The 19,659-nt window shown below is 43.4% G+C and overlaps 2 protein-coding genes across 4 annotated transcripts in view; one reads left to right on the top strand and one right to left on the bottom strand.

Annotated features, from left to right (window-relative positions):
- The first annotated feature begins 1,601 nt into the window (after window positions 1-1,601).
- On the top strand, window positions 1,602-13,599 carry LOC309437108 (tubulin beta-1 chain-like). 2 transcript variants are annotated; one of them, XM_082047105.1, is made up of 4 exons: window positions 1,602-1,616; window positions 11,622-11,730; window positions 12,006-12,116; window positions 12,325-13,599. In XM_082047105.1, the coding sequence occupies exons 3-4, from the start codon at window positions 12,056-12,058 to the stop codon at window positions 13,383-13,385; spliced, it is 1,122 nt and encodes a 373-aa protein (XP_081903231.1). In that variant the 5' UTR covers window positions 1,602-1,616; window positions 11,622-11,730; window positions 12,006-12,055; the 3' UTR covers window positions 13,386-13,599. The 2 variants fall into 2 exon arrangements, with proteins under 2 accessions (XP_081903231.1, XP_081903230.1); XM_082047104.1 differs by lacking the exon at window positions 1,602-1,616 and adding an exon at window positions 10,534-10,952.
- BPHL (biphenyl hydrolase like) overlaps window positions 13,544-19,659 on the bottom strand; it is an 18,214-nt gene continuing 12,098 nt past the window's right edge. For both annotated transcript variants that reach the window (XM_082047107.1, XM_082047106.1), the window contains exons 5-7: window positions 19,490-19,621; window positions 16,788-16,911; window positions 13,544-13,971 (exon numbers count right to left, since the gene is read on the bottom strand). In XM_082047107.1, coding sequence (XP_081903233.1) covers window positions 13,881-13,971; window positions 16,788-16,911; window positions 19,490-19,621 — 347 coding nt within the window. In that variant the 3' untranslated portion in view covers window positions 13,544-13,880. The remainder of the gene's footprint in view (window positions 13,972-16,787; window positions 16,912-19,489; window positions 19,622-19,659) is intronic.

Below are 19,659 nucleotides of genomic sequence, written 5' to 3'. Positions count from 1 at the left end.
CAGTGGCAGCCTGCAGGGAAGCATTCTCCTCTATTGACAATTAGAACTCATGGTTTTGGGGAAGGGAACAATCTCTTTCTTCTTTTTTTTTTTTTTGTTTTTTTTTTGTTTTTTTTTTTTTTGTTTTGTTTTTTTTTGTTTTTTTTTTGTTTTGTTTTTTTTGTTCCCTTCATTGAATGTGGCATTTTTAAGCACATTAGCAGAATGTCTTGACCAAGACAAACAATGTCCACTCGTAGAGGCAAGATGGTAAAGCTAAATGAGGCTGTAAAAGCTGCTAGCTACTGTGTAGTTTTAATTTAAATAGAAATTATACGAGGTGTGGTAGCACTGAGATACCTTGTCTCCTAACTTCTCTTCCCTGTTTAGTTCTATGACCTCAGTATAAGCCACTGTACCAACGGTGTTGTGGAACGATAGTCCAACATATGGTCTAGTTCTTCAAAACATTTATGTAGGCCTATGTTCTCTATAGATATTTCTGTTTTCTAACAGATGTTTTCCAGTCTGTCAAGTGGAAGCAATAACCATTCTCCTCTTCCCACCATATGTGAGGTGCCCATATACATCAGAAATTTGGTTGCATTAAGCACACAATGGTCCCAGTACTGTGATAATCTAAGAATCAAACCTGAGGCCAACCCTGTTGACAGATATATCTTTCTAGAAGGTATGAGGTGAAGAGCACAGTAAATCAAAGTAGCAATAGGATTTATAACCTGAACGAAGAAAATAATCCAGGTCTTTGGTCTCTTCTCCAGCCAATTCTCTTCAAAAATGGGGCAAATTCCTAATCTTCCATGCAGGGAAATCTGCTCATGGATGACATTGTCACACGCTGCATACTTCTAAAGAGTATACCCCTAGTAGATCTTTCTAGACATCTATGAAAATACTATGTGCTTATATAATGTGATGGACTGGCACAGTCCTTAAGGGATAGTGCTGCAATGCACTACTGTAAAACACAGCTCTGGTGCCTGAAGGGACAAGTTTTCTTACTTCACCAGAAAGGGTTGGGGCAGCTAGCAATACTCTGCATCAGAAAGAGTTCTCCCCTTGCTTCCTTCATCTTTTGCTACTCCCTATTAGCCCCATTACAAAGTTATACACGCACACATATACACGAAACCCCACCAAACAAAAAGCCCATAACTCGTCGTCTTACTACTTTTTTTTTTTTTTTTTAAGAAGTGTTGTTATGCTACCTTAAATTATGCTTCCCAGTAGGAGGTACTTCAATTATTGCTTTCTGCTTAATAAGGCCTAATATTTTTATTTGCTAAAGCTATGAGGAAATAAAAATCCTCTCTGGAAAAATTATGTGCCTACTCCATATATTGGGTACACACCCTTTCTCCCGAGGGATGTTATTCTACTTTTCCATTCCACGTTAAAGCATAATGAACATGTATATGTAGGGACCATTCAGATGTGGCAGCCTGCCTAGGAGCTATAGGTAATGCTGTTCCCCTGAACCTGGTTGTTGTAGGGGAGGCACTCTTTTCTCATTTACAAATAATCTCTTTCTTGGTCTTCCAGTGTATTTTTCAGATGCGTCTACGTTTCCACAGAACAAAGCTTGTGACTCTTTTGATGTGATATATGTGCCTGAGGTAATCCAAATAAGGTTATTTTTTCCTCCTTTATCCAACTCAAAATAAACATTCATAAATAATTGTTAGAAGCTAATCCTGTATGTGACTAAAAAAAGATTTTTGAAAATTTTCCCCCTTCCACTATAAAATTTGTTCATGCTAAGAACGTGCCTTTGATACTCCAGCAATCACCTGTTCTGATCTGTTTGTTATTTATTAAGGCAGGAAAGAGCCGTCTATGGGATCTCAGATACTTCCATTTTAGACGGTTGTTGTCTTTAGCTTGCCTACAGGAAAACTCAAAATGGAAGCATTTGGTCACAGGAAAGTGCCTGAGGCCATGGTGCATTTTGGAAAAAGACATTTATCGGCCCTGACTCTACTGGACATTTGTCCAGCTGGAGCCCTGTGAGCATTTGAAGCTGAGCAGGGAGGATACTGGGGGGGAGCTGTGAAAGTCTGACCCCCTCCCCACCCCCTGCAGCCATTCTGCCAGCAAAGGACACAGTCAGTGCAGGTGACAACTCCTTCCTCTCCCTGAGTAATTTAACAAGACGCAAACTGTTTCCCTGCTCCTAGCTTCAGTCCAATTTCAAGTATTTTATTTATGAATCTGCCAGAAAGAACATTTGTGTCTTTTGGAAGTGTGTGTATAAGGTGGCTATCTATTTACAGTATCTAAGCAAAAAAAAAAAAAAAAAAAAAAAAAAAGAGAATATATATATATATAAGTGTATATATATATATAAAGTGTGTATATATATATATATATATATATGAGAATAGGTAATTCCCTCTTCCCCACTTAGTATCATTTTTCCCTTATGGGCAGAATTGCACTCATAAGGGAGGAAATCAAGCTAGCAAGCTAGCTTTGTTAAATTCTTGTTTATTAGTGTTTGATTTTGTATGGTAGAGATTTTCTAGCTGGTGTCAATTTATCTGTATGTAATCTTTTATAATCAGATTATTTTTCTCACATGGCTTCCTTGGTAAGTTTAAACAATATTTTCTTTTCTTGTTGGTAAGAATGCCTCTATAATTTCAAAAAGAAATGTTAATAATAATCTAGCTTAAACAGAATGTAAAAACACTTGCTCCAGAGGACAAAATGGCTACCCTGGCAGAGGTTGTGTAGCTTGTTCATGAAAATGTTCTCTGTTGCTTTGTACTGAAAAATATTTCCACATTTTCCATGAATGTAATAGAAAGATACTACCTGCCTTCATAGTGAATAATTAAATAGGGTTTTCAAGCAGAATTCAGATGGTCTCACAACAAGCTTTACAAACATTGAACGAAATTCACGCATTGACTTCTTGCAGTCTGCTTCTCTGCATCCAGCATTATGCTGGTCTTGTAGTTAATAAATTCATTGTATGGCTGGTTTTTGGAAATTCCAGCTATGATTCCAGCTCCACCCTAGGAGACAAGGAGAAAACTTGGATTAGAGATTTCCAGGGCACTGAGAAAACTGGCACTTGCAGAAGTGAGTAGGTCCATAGGATGGGCTGATTCAGTATCCTTAAGCTGCAAAAAAGGATGGTCCTATTCCCCTTGCCCTGCTTTGGGTATAACCTTTGTGTTACTATTTCCCTTAGGTAGCTCCAGGGCATGTCTGACTTCTCTACCAGTCAGTTCATCTCCTTAAACTCCGCAGTTAGGGATGGGGAAGAAGCTTTTTCTTGGCTTAGGGAGTGTGCCAGAGGGAGAACTGGCGCAAAGGAGGAGGAATGGGCAGGCAGGAGGGAGCAGGGCAAGATCCAGCCACCTGGTGCAATGGCACTCTGAACTGTCCCAGGAGGAACCCGGGCCATTTTAAACAACATACATTGAATCCCACCACAGACTACTGCATCTCTTAGCAGACATCACCAGATGAAGTTTAGAGTTTGCTCAGTGTCAGTTTGAGTTACAAGTGACTATCGGATTGCAAGATAAAGCAAGGAGGCTAGGGAACAAAAGAAACGGTGACTAGCAGATCATCAAAGTCACTATCTGTGCCCTGTTCTCAATGATGTGCAGCAAATAAGCTACCCTGGAAAACGTGATATCAGCATTTCATTTATATTGATGCTGGAATATTAGTCATCTCTTGACTGGAGGACCCAGTTCATGGAGATAGCAGACATTTCATCTACTGAGCAATCTTAAAAGGTAGATGCAGTTGGGATGGGGGCAGGAGCCATCTGGCTGCTACCCCATCACATCTGATGTGCCAAGTGGAAAAAATGAGAGGCTGCATTGTTTTGCCTTCCTTCTCAGTAAATCACTGCCTGATGATGATCAACATATTTTTCCCTTTCTGGAGTCAGTTTGTGACATGTGATCATGTTTATTACGATAGCTTTCAAAGCCAGATGAGTGGGGTTCTGTTTGCTGTGTCCTGTACAACCATATTCGCAGAAATTCCTGACTCTTGGAGGTTATAATCTAAGTTCCCAAGAGTAACCATAGGGTGTGAGAGAAATATTAGGTTCATGAAGAAACAGTTCTTCCCTCAAAAGAAGCATGGATCATTTTAGAATTGACAGTGCCCTTAATTGGTTTGTAATGTGATGTTCTCTCACGCTCATCCTCTCTCCTCTTTTGTTCTTAGCTAAACACACAACCCCCCCAGGTACAATAAACACAAGCACAGAGGACTCTACAATGAAACTGCTTTCACTCATTCATAAAAGCATGCTCAGCATTGTAGTATTTAACTGCTTCTAGTGCCTGCAGTGGGATGTAATTTTGAATTAAAAATAGATTTTCCTTTTCTGTATTTTATTACCAGAATTAAAAATACCTTCATGATTATTCCACCCTCTTGCTGGCAGAAATCTTCTTCTATCTTAATACACATTACAATTAAGCATCAGGTTCCAAAGGTGAACTCAGACAGTCCTTATCAAGTGGAAGTATCGTAGTTACCAGGTAGAAGGCAAACGCTAAGCTAATGAAGAGAGCCTGCTCATTCCAGTACCAACAGAAAGACTCAGAAAGTCATGTGGTCTCTGATATACATGCCTGAGCAATATATGACATCACCCATCACAAATAAGTGAGAATAAAGCCATAGGCAGACATTTTGTATGCTTGAGCAGCTTTCACATTTGTACATTTGTGATTCTTTGTCAAACAATGGGAAATCATGGATAGACATGAAAATGTTATGGAATCCCTGTTGCCTCCCTTGTGCATCCATCGCCTGGGCTCTGCTGTTGCCTTGGAAACTGGGAAGACAGGGTAGGATGCAAGCAAGGAGAAAGCTATGGTGCTGCTGGCAGAGTTTCGGCTGCTGAGAGGCTCACGGGTGTCCCCGGGCACATGCACTGCCTTTGTATGAATGGGTGAGTTTTGACTTTCAGTTGTAATTCTGAACATTTAGAATTTATGGACCTATATTAAAAAGATACAATAGGAAATTCCCATATGTATTTAGATAATATTGATGGCTAACATTTGTTAAAGTGTTTGCCAAAATGCAGGGTGGTTAACAAGTTGCCCAGAAAGGTGGTAGATGCCCCATCCCAGGAGACATTCAAGGACAGGCTGGATGGGGCTCTGAGAAACCTGATCTGCTTGAAGATGTTCCTTCTCATTGCAGGGAGATTGGACTAGATGAACTTTGAAGATCCCTTCCAACCCAAACTATTCTATGATTCTGTGTAGGATTCTCAACTGAGATTTAAGTAATTGACATGTGATTTGCTTCACTGTGTGTTCACAGATGCTCAGCATTGCTGTAGATGAGGGCAGTTGTTAGACACATAAACATGTCCCTCTCTTTAGGTACTCCATTTTAAAACCTGGAGCTATACTTCTGAAAACTGGTCTCTCCAGACAGACCAGTACTATAGCATCTAAGAATCAGATAGTTTCCTAATAGAAGTTCAAAATCCTTAATGAAATAACCATAAAGCCCTAGGAAGCCACTATGTGCATGTGGGAAGAAGGCACAGCAAGGAGTGTCCAGGTGCCTTCAGGAGGTGAGCAGGAATGCTTCAAGCTGGTTCTTTGTATATTGCCAGGAATACTTTGGCACCCAAAAGGCTCCTAAATGCCTGTGTGGATCCCACAGAGATGCAGTTGTGTTGCAGTTCTACCAGTAATGAGAAGATGCCTGCTGCTGCCCAAAAGGTGTTACGCCTATAGCAAGTAGAAATGTATGTGCACAAGTTGCATGAGCAATAACAAAGGCTGCCTGTGATTAAGTATTGCAGAAATGTGTCAAAGGAAAAGACTGGCAACAAGCTGGGAACACAAAATTCAAGATAAGTTATTGAAAATATCTCAGTGCCAGCTCAATTCTGGACATTTTGTGATTGCAAAAGCCACATGTAGTAACGCCATGTGTTGCAAAGCTTGAGCCAGTCCATGCTCATGACATTTCCCAGCAGCTGAGGTTTCTGCACTACGGGAGAAAAAGAGCCACAGTTCATAAGCAAGTCAATTCACTGGAGCAAACTGAGAGCTGCTTTTGCAAATATGGCCCAAGTACCTTTCCAAGGTCACAGCAGCCAAATGCCAGGCAACGATATGGTACTTCTTTATCCATTAGTATTTCCTGTTGTGGATGAAAAAAATGAGTGAAACTGGTGACATCATGCATCAATTTGCATTGTGTTAAACACAGCTAACCTAATATGTAAACAACCCTGTCCATTCTGACTGCAATTACGTTTCTTCTTGAAAGTGGTATTCATTTACCAAATTAATTATTACCTCACCTTTGCAAAAATCTGCTGGTTTTGTAGTTGTTGTAATTGCAATTGAACATTTTAGTGTACTGTGGCACCGAGATTAATAAACCATCAATCTGGTGTTGCCAGTCACACAGAGCCTCCCTCTCATTTTCACAGAATCACAGAACTGTTGAGGTTGGATGAAACCTCTAGAGATTGTCTAGTCCAGTCGTTTACTCAGCCTGGGAGGGTCAGCTAGAACTGGTTGATCACAGTTGTGTCCACTTGGTTTTGAATATCATCAAGAATGAAGACTCCACAACCTCTCTGCCCGTTGTTCCAGACAAGTATTTAGATGTCTTATGTTTAGATGGAATTTCTATGCTCATTGCATCTCTTCCTGTCACTGGGCACCACTGTGAAGAGCCTGGCTCCATCTTCTTTACTCCTTTCCATCAAGTATTTATCTACACTGATAAAATTCCCCTGAGCATTCTCTAGGACAATAAATCCCAGCTCCCAGCCTCTCCTCATATGAGAGATGCTCCAGTTCCTTAACCACCTTCATGGCACTTCATGGAGACACTTCAGTCTGTCCATTTCTCTCTTGTACTGGACAGTACAGAGTCAGATGCAAAACTCCGGATGTGTCTCATGGCAGTTGATCCCCTTCCTCAACCTGATGGTAACGCTTTTCCTAAGACTGCCCAGATTGCTGTTGGACAACCTTTCTGCAAAGGCACGTTACTGACTCATGTTCAACTTTGTGTCCACCAGGACCCCCAGGTCCTTTTCTGACAAGCTGCTGTACTGGTGCCTGGAGTTTTTTGTCCCCAGGTGCAGGAGTTTTCACTTCCCCTTGTTGAACTGCATGAGGTTCCCATCAGCCCATTTCTCTAGCCTGTTAAGGCACCTCTGGATGGCAACACCACCCTCTGGCCTATCGGCCACTCCTCACAGTTTCGTATCATCAGCAAACTTGCTGAGAGTGCACTTACTATATGTCATTAATGAAGATGTTAAACAGTGTTGGTCCCAGGATGAATCACTGGTGTACATGACCAGTGGCTTCTGAACTTTGTGTTGCTGACATCAATCCCTTCAGCGTGGCAGTTCAGCCAGTTTTCACTTCATCTCGCTGTCCATTTATCTAGGTCATACCTGATCAGTTTGCCTATGGGGATGCTATAGGAGACAGTTCAAATGGCTTCACAAAATAAACAATGTTAACTGCTCTTCCCTCATCTACCAAGCCAGTCACTTAATTGTAGGAGGCTATGAAGTTGGTCAGGCATGACTGCCCCTTCGTAAATCCCTGGTGACTACTCCCAGTTATCTTCTAGACCTTAGTATGTTTGGAAATGGTTTTCATAATAATTCATTCCATCATCTTTCTAGGAATTGAGGTAAAGCTGGCTTGCCTGTAGTTCCTCAGATCCCGCTTCTTGCCCCTCTTGAAGTTAGCAGTGACTTTTTTTTTCCCCAGTCCTTGAGAGCCTCCCAGACTGGCTTGACCTTTCAAAGATTATCAAGAGAGACCTTGCAATGCTGTCTGTCAGCTCCTACAGATTTTGGGTGCATCTCATCAAGACCCATAGGCTTTTGTATGTTCCATTTATTTAACTGTTCCCCAAACTGATCTCCCTCTGCCAAGAGTAAGTCTTCATTGGTCCAAACTTCCCAAGAGGTCTCAGAAGCTTGTAATTCCTAATGGCAAATCTTAATAGTGGAAAACAAGGTGAAGAAGACAGTGAGTACCTCATCTTTTTCCATGTCCTTTTGTCACTGAATATGTACCCTGCCGTATTCAGTAGTGGGTCCATATTTTTGACGATACTTCCTTTTGCTGCACACGGACTTGTAGCATCCTTCTCACTGTCCTTCACATCCTTTGCTTTGGCTTTCCTAACCCTGCACACTAGAACAGTAACTGTGTTGCCCCTGGGTCACCTGACTCTACTTCCAGCTCCTGAATGCTGCCTTTTTACATTTGTGTTTACTCAGGAGCTCCTCGTTCATCCATGCAGGCTTCCTACCACCTTTACTTGATTTTCTGCTTGTCATTGGCATGATCCATTCTTGAGGCTGGAGGACATGATCTCCAGAAGTCAACCAGCTCTCCTGGACTCTTCTTCTCTCCAGGACCCTCTCCCATTGGATTCTTTGTGGGGGACTACGGTGGGTCCGTGGATTCCCTGACGGAGGGCATGGGAACAGAAATTAGCCTTGAAGATATGAAGGCCTACCCGTGAGAAAGGTGGGAGTAAAGGAGTATCCGGAGATGTTAAGGATGTACCCATGAGAGAGAAGGGAGTAGAAGAGTAACATTGATGATAGCAAAAATAGCCAATGACATGTTACTGCTGTAACTTGTAACCAATAATGAAGAGACACATGAATTGGTAAAACTGTATAAAAATGCACTTGTGGCAATAAATGGCATCTACTACTTTCATCCTGGAAGAACTTGGTCTATGTCGTTTGTCCGTCTCAACCACGACAATTCTTCCAGACAGATACCTGGAGAGAGTAAAGTCTGCTCTCCTGAAGACCAGGGAACTGTGATCCTGCAATTTGCCTTGTTCCCTTCTATCAGGATCTTGAACTTCACCATCTCACAGTCACTGAAGCCAGGGCTGCCCTGAGCCTTCACAACCATGACTACTTCCTCCTTGCTTGTAAGCATCAGGTCTAGCAGAGTGTCTCCCTTTTGTACTCCTTGAACATCTGTGTGAGAAAGTTATCATCAGTGCACTCCACAAAACTCCTGGATTGCTTGTACCCTGCTGTGTTGTCCCTACAGCAGATATTGGGGAGGTTGAAGTCCCCCTTGGGGACTAGGACCCTTGAACATGAGACTTATTCCAGTTGTCTGAAGGTATTATCTACTTCTCTCCCTGATCAGAAGCTGTTTAGCAGACATCCACCACAACATAGCACATATTGGCTTGCCCACTAATCCTGAGCCTTTAGTTCTCAGCATGCTCATCATCCACTCCCAGGCAGAGCTTTGTACATTTCTGCTGCTCTCTCACAGAAAAGGTGACTCCTCTTCCCCACCTTCCCAGCCTGTTTTTCCTAAAGGACCTGCATCCCTCCATTTCAGCACTCCAGTCATGTGAGCTGTCCCATCATGTCCCTGTGATCCCAGGGAGCCCATAGCCCTGCAACTGCACACAGATCTCTAACTCATCACATTTGTTGTCCATTCTGTGTGCGTTAGTGTAGAGGCACTTCAGAGAGGCACCCAAGCCCGCTGATTCTCCAGGAAAAGCGTGAGTGCCTGCCCTGCCACGCTGTCCCTTTGGCACTTTCATACTGTGCTTGAGGTGGACCCCCTCCAGCTCTGTTGTGCCCAATATGAGATACAACATTTTGCATCCTCTTTGCCAGCCCGCTCCACCACTTTCTTGTTTCATTGTGGGTTCTCATCTCCCTTCCCTGGTCCTAGTGTAAAGCTGTCCTCACCAGGCTGGCCAGCTGCATGGCAAAGATACTTTCACTACTGAAAAATCTACGGCTCTGAATTAATTGACGTTTTATAGTCAAGTTCAATAGTTTCTGCACAATCCATTATAGACCTTACTGAAATTTATTTTGGGTATTCTCCTTGGCAGCAGTGTAGATACAGGTGTGTTCCTCAGTTAGTTCAAATATATTGTTCTCACTGTTGTTCTTGAACTGTTCATCCTTCCTCAGTCATCCACCGTGTACTCACCTCAGTTTATGTCTATGAGGGAACAGGCAGAGATGCTAGGAGAGGGATCATAAAATCTTCCAAAATTAGGTGCATAGTAGGTGTCTGGTAAGACAGAACATAACTTCCCTTATAGAAAAAAAGATATCACATTCCTATGGCTGTTCAAACTGTCACTACCAGACCATACCCAGAAAAAGTAGCAGCGTAGTTTCATACCAGCCCTCTGTGTTCCCAAAAACAGAGACCGATAAGTACAGACTTGGCAGCATTGTCTTAAGGAGGGTTCTGCTTCTTGAAAGTGGCTGTGGGCTCTGTAATCACCACCCAGTCCCCTGAGCCTTGTTTCGGGTGCCTCAGCTATAGAAAGATAATTCTTGTGCTGAGAATGTATTAAAATATGATTGAGCAGGTCTGAGCTGGAATGAGGGTGCTAACAAAACATCGCAGTGCATGTTTTGCTGCTGCAGTGCAGCAGAGGTGAAAAAAGTATGGGGATGAGCTCCAACAGGTATGCAAGAAAGAGTTAGGCTTTATTTTTTATTTTTCACTTTTTCAGCACAAAACGTGCCACGCCTTGTCCGATTCCGGCGTTTCTCCCGCCGGTTGAAGGTGAGGTTCCTCCGAGGCTTCAAACCACCCGCGGCCCACGGAAGGGCCCACCGAGGTGCCCGTGGGCCCTCAGCCGCCCACTGGGCCCCACCGCACAGCAGCCCCGGATGCGGGCGGGGGTCCCGCCTCGCTCCGCGGGAGACAATACCGCAGCCACGCCCCACCGCCGAGCTCCCATTGGGTCCACGGCGTTCCCGCATGACGTCACCGGCAGGGCGGGGCGCGGCGCCCAATTTAAGGGGCCGCGTGGGGCGCGGCCGCTGCAGCGGCGAGTGCGGCGACAGTTGTAAGAGCGGGGAAGCCTCGGACACCTGCACCATGCGTGAGATCGTGCACATTCAGGCCGGGCAGTGCGGCAACCAGATCGGCGCCAAGGTACGGGCCGGCGCGGAGTGGGGGCGGGAGAGTCTTCCCGCTGCGGGGTGCAGGGGTCACACCCCACGGGTAGCATGCAGCCCCGTCCCGAAAAGGAAAACGCGCCATGGCTTGCTAAGGCATCGCGGCTCCTGCTCCCGTGTCTCCAGCGGCCTGAGCTGCTCTGCCAGCCGCGATGTACCCGGTCCGTCCCTGCCTTCCCGCAGGCAGCCGTGCAACCCCTGCCCCCCGCCCCGGCTGCCTCGCCCCTTTGCAGCCACGGCGCCAGCTCCTGAGGGAGGGAGCCAGAGGTGTTTCAGTGCCACGGATAAGCCCCCATCGAGGGTGCTGCAGCTGCTGTCACCTTCTTGTAGTGGCTAGAGGGTCTTAAGCCACTTCCAGACAATGGGAGACCACCAAACTGAGACACCTGGGGTTTGTCATCTTTTGGATACAAGCTATAAAATAATTATCTTGCACTTTTGTGCTCCAGCTGCCTGTGTGCTCTCCATTAATTCAGCTGCTGCAGCCAGAGAAGCCCTTTTGCACTGACTCACCTTCCTCCCGGGCAGCTGCTCTGCTATGCGAGGGAGTGGTCAGGGCCATGGCATGCACGGACTGTGCTGCTGGGTGTGATTGGCACTGGCCAGCTGTGGTTAATAATTGCCCTTTTCAAAAAATGTCTTGTAGTTCTGGGAGGTCATCAGTGATGAGCATGGCATTGATCCCACTGGCAGCTACCACGGGGACAGTGATCTGCAGCTGGAGAGGATCAATGTCTACTACAATGAAGCTGCTGGTAAGTGTGTCTGCTTCCTCAGATATCCTTAAATAAATAGGACAGACATGCCAGTTCATTGAGGCTGGGAAAATCCCCGAACAAGAGCTGTCATTTGCCAGTGATGCCTCTAAGAGAGCTTTGTTCTCAGAATGGCTCTGATAACACAGTAGTCTTGGTCGAGACAGCATGTCGCTCCAGTGAAATGCGGGGAGGCGGAAGGGAGCACAGCAGGGCTACTGTGACGCTGGCTGCCGGCTGTGGGGTTGTAACGCTGGCGCTGGTTCTTCCTGCAGGTAACAAGTATGTCCCACGGGCCATCCTGGTGGATCTGGAGCCTGGCACAATGGACTCTGTGCGCTCCGGCCCTTTTGGACAGATCTTCCGCCCTGACAACTTTGTCTTTGGTAAGTGAGGCTGAGATGGAGTAGGAGCAGGAGCTGCAAGCACAGGGAAGAGTCACTGTGAGCACTCAGGTGACCTGGGAGGGCCAAATACCAACAGCATAGTAGGGGTGGAAGTGAGGAATGAACCGCATGGGGTGGGACAAGGGGGACGATCTCTGTTCCTCCCATGGGCACTAATGCAGCACCTTGCTTTGGGTCTACCCTCTAGGTCAGAGTGGGGCTGGCAACAACTGGGCTAAGGGGCACTACACAGAAGGTGCTGAGTTGGTGGACTCTGTCCTGGATGTGGTGAGGAAGGAGTCGGAGAGCTGTGACTGCCTCCAGGGCTTCCAGTTGACCCACTCGCTGGGTGGCGGCACGGGCTCTGGGATGGGCACCCTCCTCATCAGCAAGATCCGGGAGGAGTACCCCGACCGCATCATGAACACCTTCAGCGTCATGCCCTCGCCCAAGGTGTCGGACACGGTGGTGGAGCCCTACAATGCCACCCTCTCTGTGCACCAGCTGGTGGAGAACACGGATGAGACCTACTGCATCGACAACGAGGCCCTGTACGACATTTGCTTCCGCACCCTGAAGCTGACCACTCCCACGTACGGGGACCTCAACCACCTGGTGTCGGCCACCATGAGCGGCGTGACCACCTGCCTGCGCTTCCCCGGGCAGCTGAACGCTGACCTGCGCAAGCTGGCCGTCAACATGGTGCCTTTCCCCCGGCTGCACTTCTTCATGCCGGGCTTTGCCCCTCTCACCAGCCGCGGCAGCCAGCAGTACCGAGCCCTGACGGTGCCCGAGCTGACGCAGCAGATGTTTGACTCCAAGAACATGATGGCCGCCTGCGACCCCCGCCACGGTCGCTACCTGACGGTGGCCGCCATCTTCCGGGGACGCATGTCTATGAAGGAGGTGGACGAGCAGATGCTCAACGTGCAGAACAAGAACAGCAGCTACTTTGTGGAGTGGATCCCCAACAATGTGAAGACAGCCGTCTGTGACATCCCCCCACGCGGCCTCAAGATGTCCGCCACCTTCATTGGCAACAGCACGGCCATTCAGGAGCTCTTCAAGAGGATCTCGGAGCAGTTCACGGCCATGTTCCGGCGCAAGGCTTTCTTGCACTGGTACACCGGCGAGGGCATGGATGAAATGGAGTTCACGGAGGCCGAGAGCAACATGAATGACCTGGTCTCCGAATACCAGCAATACCAGGATGCCACTGCTGATGAGCAGGGGGAGTTTGAAGAGGAAGGAGAGGAGGATGAGGCTTAAGTAACCTGTATCAAAGGAACTTCTGTAAAGCAGGCATGTGTACTGAATGACTTCTGATAGTGGTGGTGAAGCACGTTCTCTAGAAGCTGTGTACCCAATTATCCTCTCAGCACTTGTAACTTTGCCAGATTTCTTAATGTAACACTTCTGAATTCCAGTTATTACAATGTTTTTTGTCCTTTAATGTTAAAAGCACATAAAGGCATGTATTCTAGATCACGTTTTCTGTCTTTCTTAACACCTCTATTGGACACAGAACAATTATTCAGCCTGTGCAACAAGACTTAAGTTTAAAGACATATCAGAAATTCTGCAGCACAGTGGTGTGCTCCGATCCACTGAGGCTTACATATTCTCAATGTGTGCTTCTCATGCAAATATCTTTCATGTTGTTTCTTACAGGACTCAAATCTACCTGTAACTTGATTGGAAATTGAAAGCCAACTAAAATTCCTAAACAAGGCAAGGGCAAACACCTCTAACTTGTTTTACGGTTTAAGTCTGTAGGAAATCTTCAACTTGCCTGTTGAACTCCTCTGCAAAACGCAGGTGAAGGTTATGCTTTCCTTCTGCCATCAGAAGCAACCTTAAAAGAGGGGAAAAAAAGCCAAAACCCACTGAATATGCACTATATTTGGTGAGTATAGGTAATTATAATATTTGATGCCTTTTTCCTTGCTCTTTATTACCCATATACAGATCTGAAGTACCTCTTAATTACTAATCCCTGTCTACATGGTTCAGAATGTGAACCACAGCAACAGTTGAAGAAACAAGCATAATACTTGCTCCACTTTGGGGAGGATGAACTAAGCTCAAAACAAGTTTTTGTATCCTAGACCCAGTTTCTATGAACCTTTCTGGTGATCTGCAAAGAAGATCATCTTCCAAAATTAATGTGAGTGGGATGCATCTCTAGAAGGTATGTGAAGTACCAGAGCTCTTTTGCCTCTTTCAGAGAACAGTGGTTGTGCTGGACAGTGAACATGCAGAAAAGATCACTCCCAAAACAGATTTCTAGTCCCCACCCAATCTTGGCCTTTGAACTTTAATCCTTCCGCAAAAAGACAAAATCCAAAACTAACACCATCCATTAAAATAAACAAGAAAATCAGGATTTCTTCAGCTCTAACAAAAGCTAAGGAATAGTATCTGTGAAGGTAAAATTTTTAGACTGTAATACCAGTATCAGTGTGACAAACATAAAATGCTACTTGCTGTTTCTTTCAAACTGGGAAAAACTTTATACCTTAGGTATGTAATTCTAACACCTCATTGTGTGAGGGTGAGTAATGTTTTAAATTTTATCCTACCACTTACTAAGCAGTTTCAGCAGTTAAAACCATCTTGTCTGATAGTTTCCTATGTTGCCTTCACATCATCTAACCCCCTTACAGCAAGGAGGATCTTGCTTCTTTCAGTGGTAACGAGTGCCATTTAGTCTCAGGGAAAAGAGCAATAGTGTGTGAACACACCCAACTCTTGTAGCACCTCTCTGAATTTCACTAAGTCTGTTTTGTCAAAGATGAAGCAGCACACAGTTGTGCACACCCATAACACTCTATGCTGTTCCCTACTGATGTTAACCTGCTGTGATGGTACCTAACTCTAGCCATACCACACAAATACAGAATGATGGCACACTCTTACTGTGGGTAACTGATGTATCTGCACTACAATCAGTGAAAGCTTTTTCTACTTTACTACTAGATAAAAATCAAGGCAAGAAAAGTTGATGGTAGAAGCACCTGTTACTGAAAAGGTGCTAAATTTAAGGTTTTCTTCTGCTTCACAATGGAACATGTCATGCAACAAAGGAGGAAGAGGACCATGTACCTAAGTATTCATTTCTGGGAACACTGTTAGTCCGATTCCTCCTGTGACAAACACATATATTGGGCGAGCACTTCAGCATGAAGACATGGCAGAGAACCCCTTTACATGTTATTGGATCACAACTTCTAACACTGTTTTCTCCTCTGCTTGTCTTCCAGAAAGAAGCTATCTGATCCTTGTCTAGTTTTTGTAATCACTTCCCTTAGTCAGCATCTGGAGCACTTTAGAGCTCAATGAAACCTAACAGGATGATGGGTGTTCTGAGCAGGGCATGTGGGAGTAACTAACTAGCAGACATGGAATAAAACACATGCATGTGACTGTTAGGAAGGTCTCTTGTTCTCATCTTTCCTGTGGCATAATGCATGCCTATGAACAGCAGGGCTGACTTTAAGGTAAATATATCACTCAGCTTTTCACAGAGATGACACCAATGAAACAGTTCCCTACACTCTGCCTTCATAAAAATTATTTCCTCCAGTGTCAATCATCAGTCTGTTATTGAGTAGTAATAGAACTCTTTGTGTATAAATCTATGAAGAAAATTCAGCAGGTGAAATCTCAGCTTTTTATAGGAAGCTGGAGATTTCAAATGAAGCAGGTGGTGCCCTGAGATTTTCTTCATAGAATCACTTCAGTTGGAAGAGACCTTCAGGATCATCGAGTCCAACCATAACCTAACTCTAGCACTAAACCATATCCCTAAAAACCTCGTCTAAACACCTTTTAAACACCTCCAGGGATGGTGACTCCACCAGTTCCCTGGGCAGCCTGTTCTAATGCCTGACAGCCCTTTTCATGAAGAATTTTTTCCTAATATCCAATCTAAACCTCCCCTGGCACAACTTGAGGCCATTTCCTCTTGTCCTATCACTTGCTACTTGGGAGAAGAGGCCAACCCCCTCCATGCTACAACCTCCTTTCAGGGAGTTGTAGTAATCTCTGAGCATATTTGTACTCTTTTTTTTTTTTTTTTTTTCCTCATCTTGCTTTTCTTAAAAACACTGAAGATTCATGGCACGGTTGAAGAAACAAAATCTTTGAGGCTGTTGTTCACACCAACAAGGCACAGCAAACATAGGTATCCTATGCTTCTCTCCAGTAACTGGGAATATCTGAATGGGGCAGAACTTATTTCTCTTGCAACAAAAGTATTAAAATGGCCATAACAGAGGAGAAATTTCCTTTTTCGACAAATGTTAGGGAAAACTTCAGTGTGTGGAGTGGAAAGAGGAAAAGGATCTTACTTGGTTTCTCTTGGAGAACATTAGGAAGGAGCTTATTAAAATATTGTACTTGTATCACAAGAAAGGTTCAGCTACACCATTTGCATTGTAACTTGCTGGTGAAGTTTAGAACAGTTCTGTCTGTGGAAGAAATAACTTGTCCAAATAGTTTGTGGTGGTGGTTGTTATGTCTTGTTTGTTTGTGTGTTTTGTTGGGTTTTTTGTTGTGTGTTTTTTTTTGTTTGTTTGTTGTTTGTTTGGGTTTTTTTAATTACTTTGTGGATTTTAACTTCTTCATTTCTTCAACAATGTTTTATAAATACTCCATCATATAACTTACCGGGAGCCTTTGATGTGCTTATGAATGTATTCTGCATGAGCCCTTGGAACCAAAGGGTCTTTCTCACCATGAATTATAAATGTAGGGCATTTAATATCTGGCAGCAACTCTTGGCAGATATTACCTAGGGAAAAAAATTAATTACGGTCACACTTCATTTTAAAATAGTATTAAACACTGAAACTGCTTCTGTAAAGGACTGTGAACTCCACTGGCTTCTAGCTATTGCCTCTCCTTGTGGATAGCATGCAATTAATCTGCAGAACTGTAATTAACACTTCTTTCTCCAAAATGTTACTTCACTGAAATTTGCTTCATTAATGGATACTAGCACAAATGGATAGAGTGAATGAGGTACTTCTGTCCCACATTTCCCTCGGGCTCTCTTTGACTGTTCAAAGCAAGTATATGCAGCTCTTCCCTGACTTTGTTCTTTTCAGCCTGAGTCTTACGTCCTTTGTGTTTAGGCTACTCTTTGTCACACTGGTTGTTCCTTAAAAGATTTGCTACTTTTATTAACAAGTTAACTTTGATTGTACTCAAGCCTGTTCCACCTTCCAGACCCTTTGTGGTGTGCAATGAATAACCCTTTCAGACAAATTATACTAAAACTATTCAAAGGTTATTCTCCCTGCCCATTCTTCTTATAGAACTTCAAGAATAATTTTATGCTTACTAGTCTTTAGTCTCACTAGAAGTAATTGTAATGCTTTTCCTTAAAGATTCTTCTATTTATCCCCCTTCTCTTTTTCCCTTGTCCCTTAGTAACCCAGTTTCCATACTCTTTGCCTAACTTGCCATGTTCCCGCAAAAGAATCTGTGGGCAAAACATACTTGATGAGTTTTATGTTCCATTTCTCTTTGAGTTAGCTTTGGTTTATTTGTAGTTGTAGCCTTGCAGCTATCAACAGCTGTACAGTTAATGTTCATATACGGACAGTTTCCTTAGCTCTAAAGTCATACACCATTTCACTGAGATTTTTCCAATTGTTTGGTTATTTATATAGTCTCAGTTTGCAGTTCTGCTGGTTAAATGTTTTCATTTAGAACATTTCACACATGGTCCTCAAACACCTGCACAAATGTTGACTGTTTTTCAGAACAAGTAACAAGTAAATTTATGTTATTTACCTAAGGACATAGTTGGCAGTCAAACTATTATTTCCTACTTTCCACTCCTAAACATGTTTTGTACTATAACCACTAGATTGTATTTACTCCAAAAACACAGAACAGCAGGAAGAATCTTGAATTTTGCAGCGTTACGCAACTCATATGGTTTCATTCAATGCTGGCACCTTCTAAAAATTCACTTCTTATGGCATTTCACGCTAAAAACTGTCTCATTTAGGGCAAATAGTCTATTTCTTAAACAGAGCTTGAGTTGAATTTTTGACCAATAAAGGCTTTGCTGTCCTCCTTTTATCTCAGATGAGTTCTATTAATGCCTTTTCTTGTATTTGCTATATCTGCACCTTTTGTGCAGTGTCTTAACTCTAATTCCAAGGAGGCCTGTTGTAGTCTAAGTCACCCTCCCCAAGAAGGAAAAAACCTGCAGTTTGATGATTTCTTATATATTTTTTTTTCAGGAAATGTTAGGCTTTGCCCAATATCTGACCCAGTTACAGCATCTAGGTAATTAATCTCCTTGTTACATGTCTCTAGGTGGCTTATTTTTCACAGTCACTCCATCTCACCATGTTTGAGGCATGCGCAGGCAGTAAAAGGATGTCACAGCCAGAGTTTCACAAGCCTAGGCTTTGGACTTAAGAATAAACTAGTTTTAAGGAGATACAGAGATGCATTCTAGAAATGGTATCATAAAATCAGATAATAATTTGCTACATCACTCTACTGGGAGAACTTCTATTACCTGATCACAAGCAAAACTTTATGGAAAAAACATGACATGAAGGAGTGTTTTCCTTGTAGCACCTGCTGCCTATTAATGTATGTGACCTCATTTCATTATAAGAGCTACAGGAAAATGTATTAGAATTACAGATTCCTTATATTTCTGCTTTAGGCAAATTAAAAGCATTTTTTCTCTGAATTAAAACTGAACTGTAGGTATCCTTGGCTGCAAAAGTCTATGTAGAGTAATTGTAGAAATCTTCAGACATTAATATTTAATAATTATTTTGTCTAGTTTAGCTATTCTTTTCGGATTTTTAAACACCTAGCCTGTGTCAATACTGTTTCCTAATTCTGGGTTCCTGAAATTTGAACTTCCTTCTTTTTTAACTCATTATACGCTACTAGTTTTGAAATAGTGCTTCAGCTCCTGTTTGCAGGAAATTGAATGAACATGCCTCACTTTTGGGATATCTCAACATGTCACCAAGAGGTAATGCTTTGATACTGAACACTGAGAGGAGAAAAAAGCTTGAGCAGTATCCCTCCTTCTTAGTCTGCCCAAAAGCAATGATTTAATAATGTTGTTTTGTGGCAGAGCAAGAGGAGAGTGATCAGCTAATGCTTCCCATAAATGTGTTTTTCTCCTGTACCTTGCTGGTTCTGTGAACCATCTAGAAAGTAATTGCTTTATTCATGAGGATGAGTCAGACTCAGGTTTTAATGCCATATGCAGTCCTTCCTTTACTGGCTGCTAGGAGTACTGTTAGATTTTTTTTTTTTTGATTTTGTAATCCAGAACTGTCTGCTACTATAATTGCTTCAGTTTAACATTGTAAAAGTCTTACCATCTGATTTTTCAGCAAAGCGAGATATTCCATCTACCCAAGCCTCACAGGTTTTTGCAAAGTATTTAAGTCCATACATCTCTTCTAGTGGTTTCTTGACTTTTTCACTCCACTTTGAAACATCTCGGATGCCTACATAAAATAACATTGAAATATGTTAAGTCCTTTCC

Source organism: Streptopelia decaocto, assembly GCF_964273445.1.
Source record: "Streptopelia decaocto genome assembly, chromosome: 2".
NCBI lineage: Eukaryota > Metazoa > Chordata > Aves > Columbiformes > Columbidae > Streptopelia > Streptopelia decaocto.
Note: the sequence above shows the minus strand (reverse complement) of the source record. Positions and strands in the feature narration are given on the sequence as shown.

What these genes read in the sequence shown, in the direction of transcription:
- LOC309437108 (XM_082047104.1), top strand. Translation starts at nt 10,776, where the DNA reads ATGACGTCACCGGCAGGGCGGGGCGCGGCGCCCAATTTAAGGGGCCGC. An exon ending in GCAACCAGATCGGCGCCAAG is followed by an intron (nt 10,953 to 11,621) that starts GTACGGGCCGGC and finishes AATGTCTTGTAG; the next exon opens with TTCTGGGAGGTCATCAGTGA. An exon ending in CTACTACAATGAAGCTGCTG is followed by an intron (nt 11,731 to 12,005) that starts GTAAGTGTGTCT and finishes TTCTTCCTGCAG; the next exon opens with GTAACAAGTATGTCCCACGG.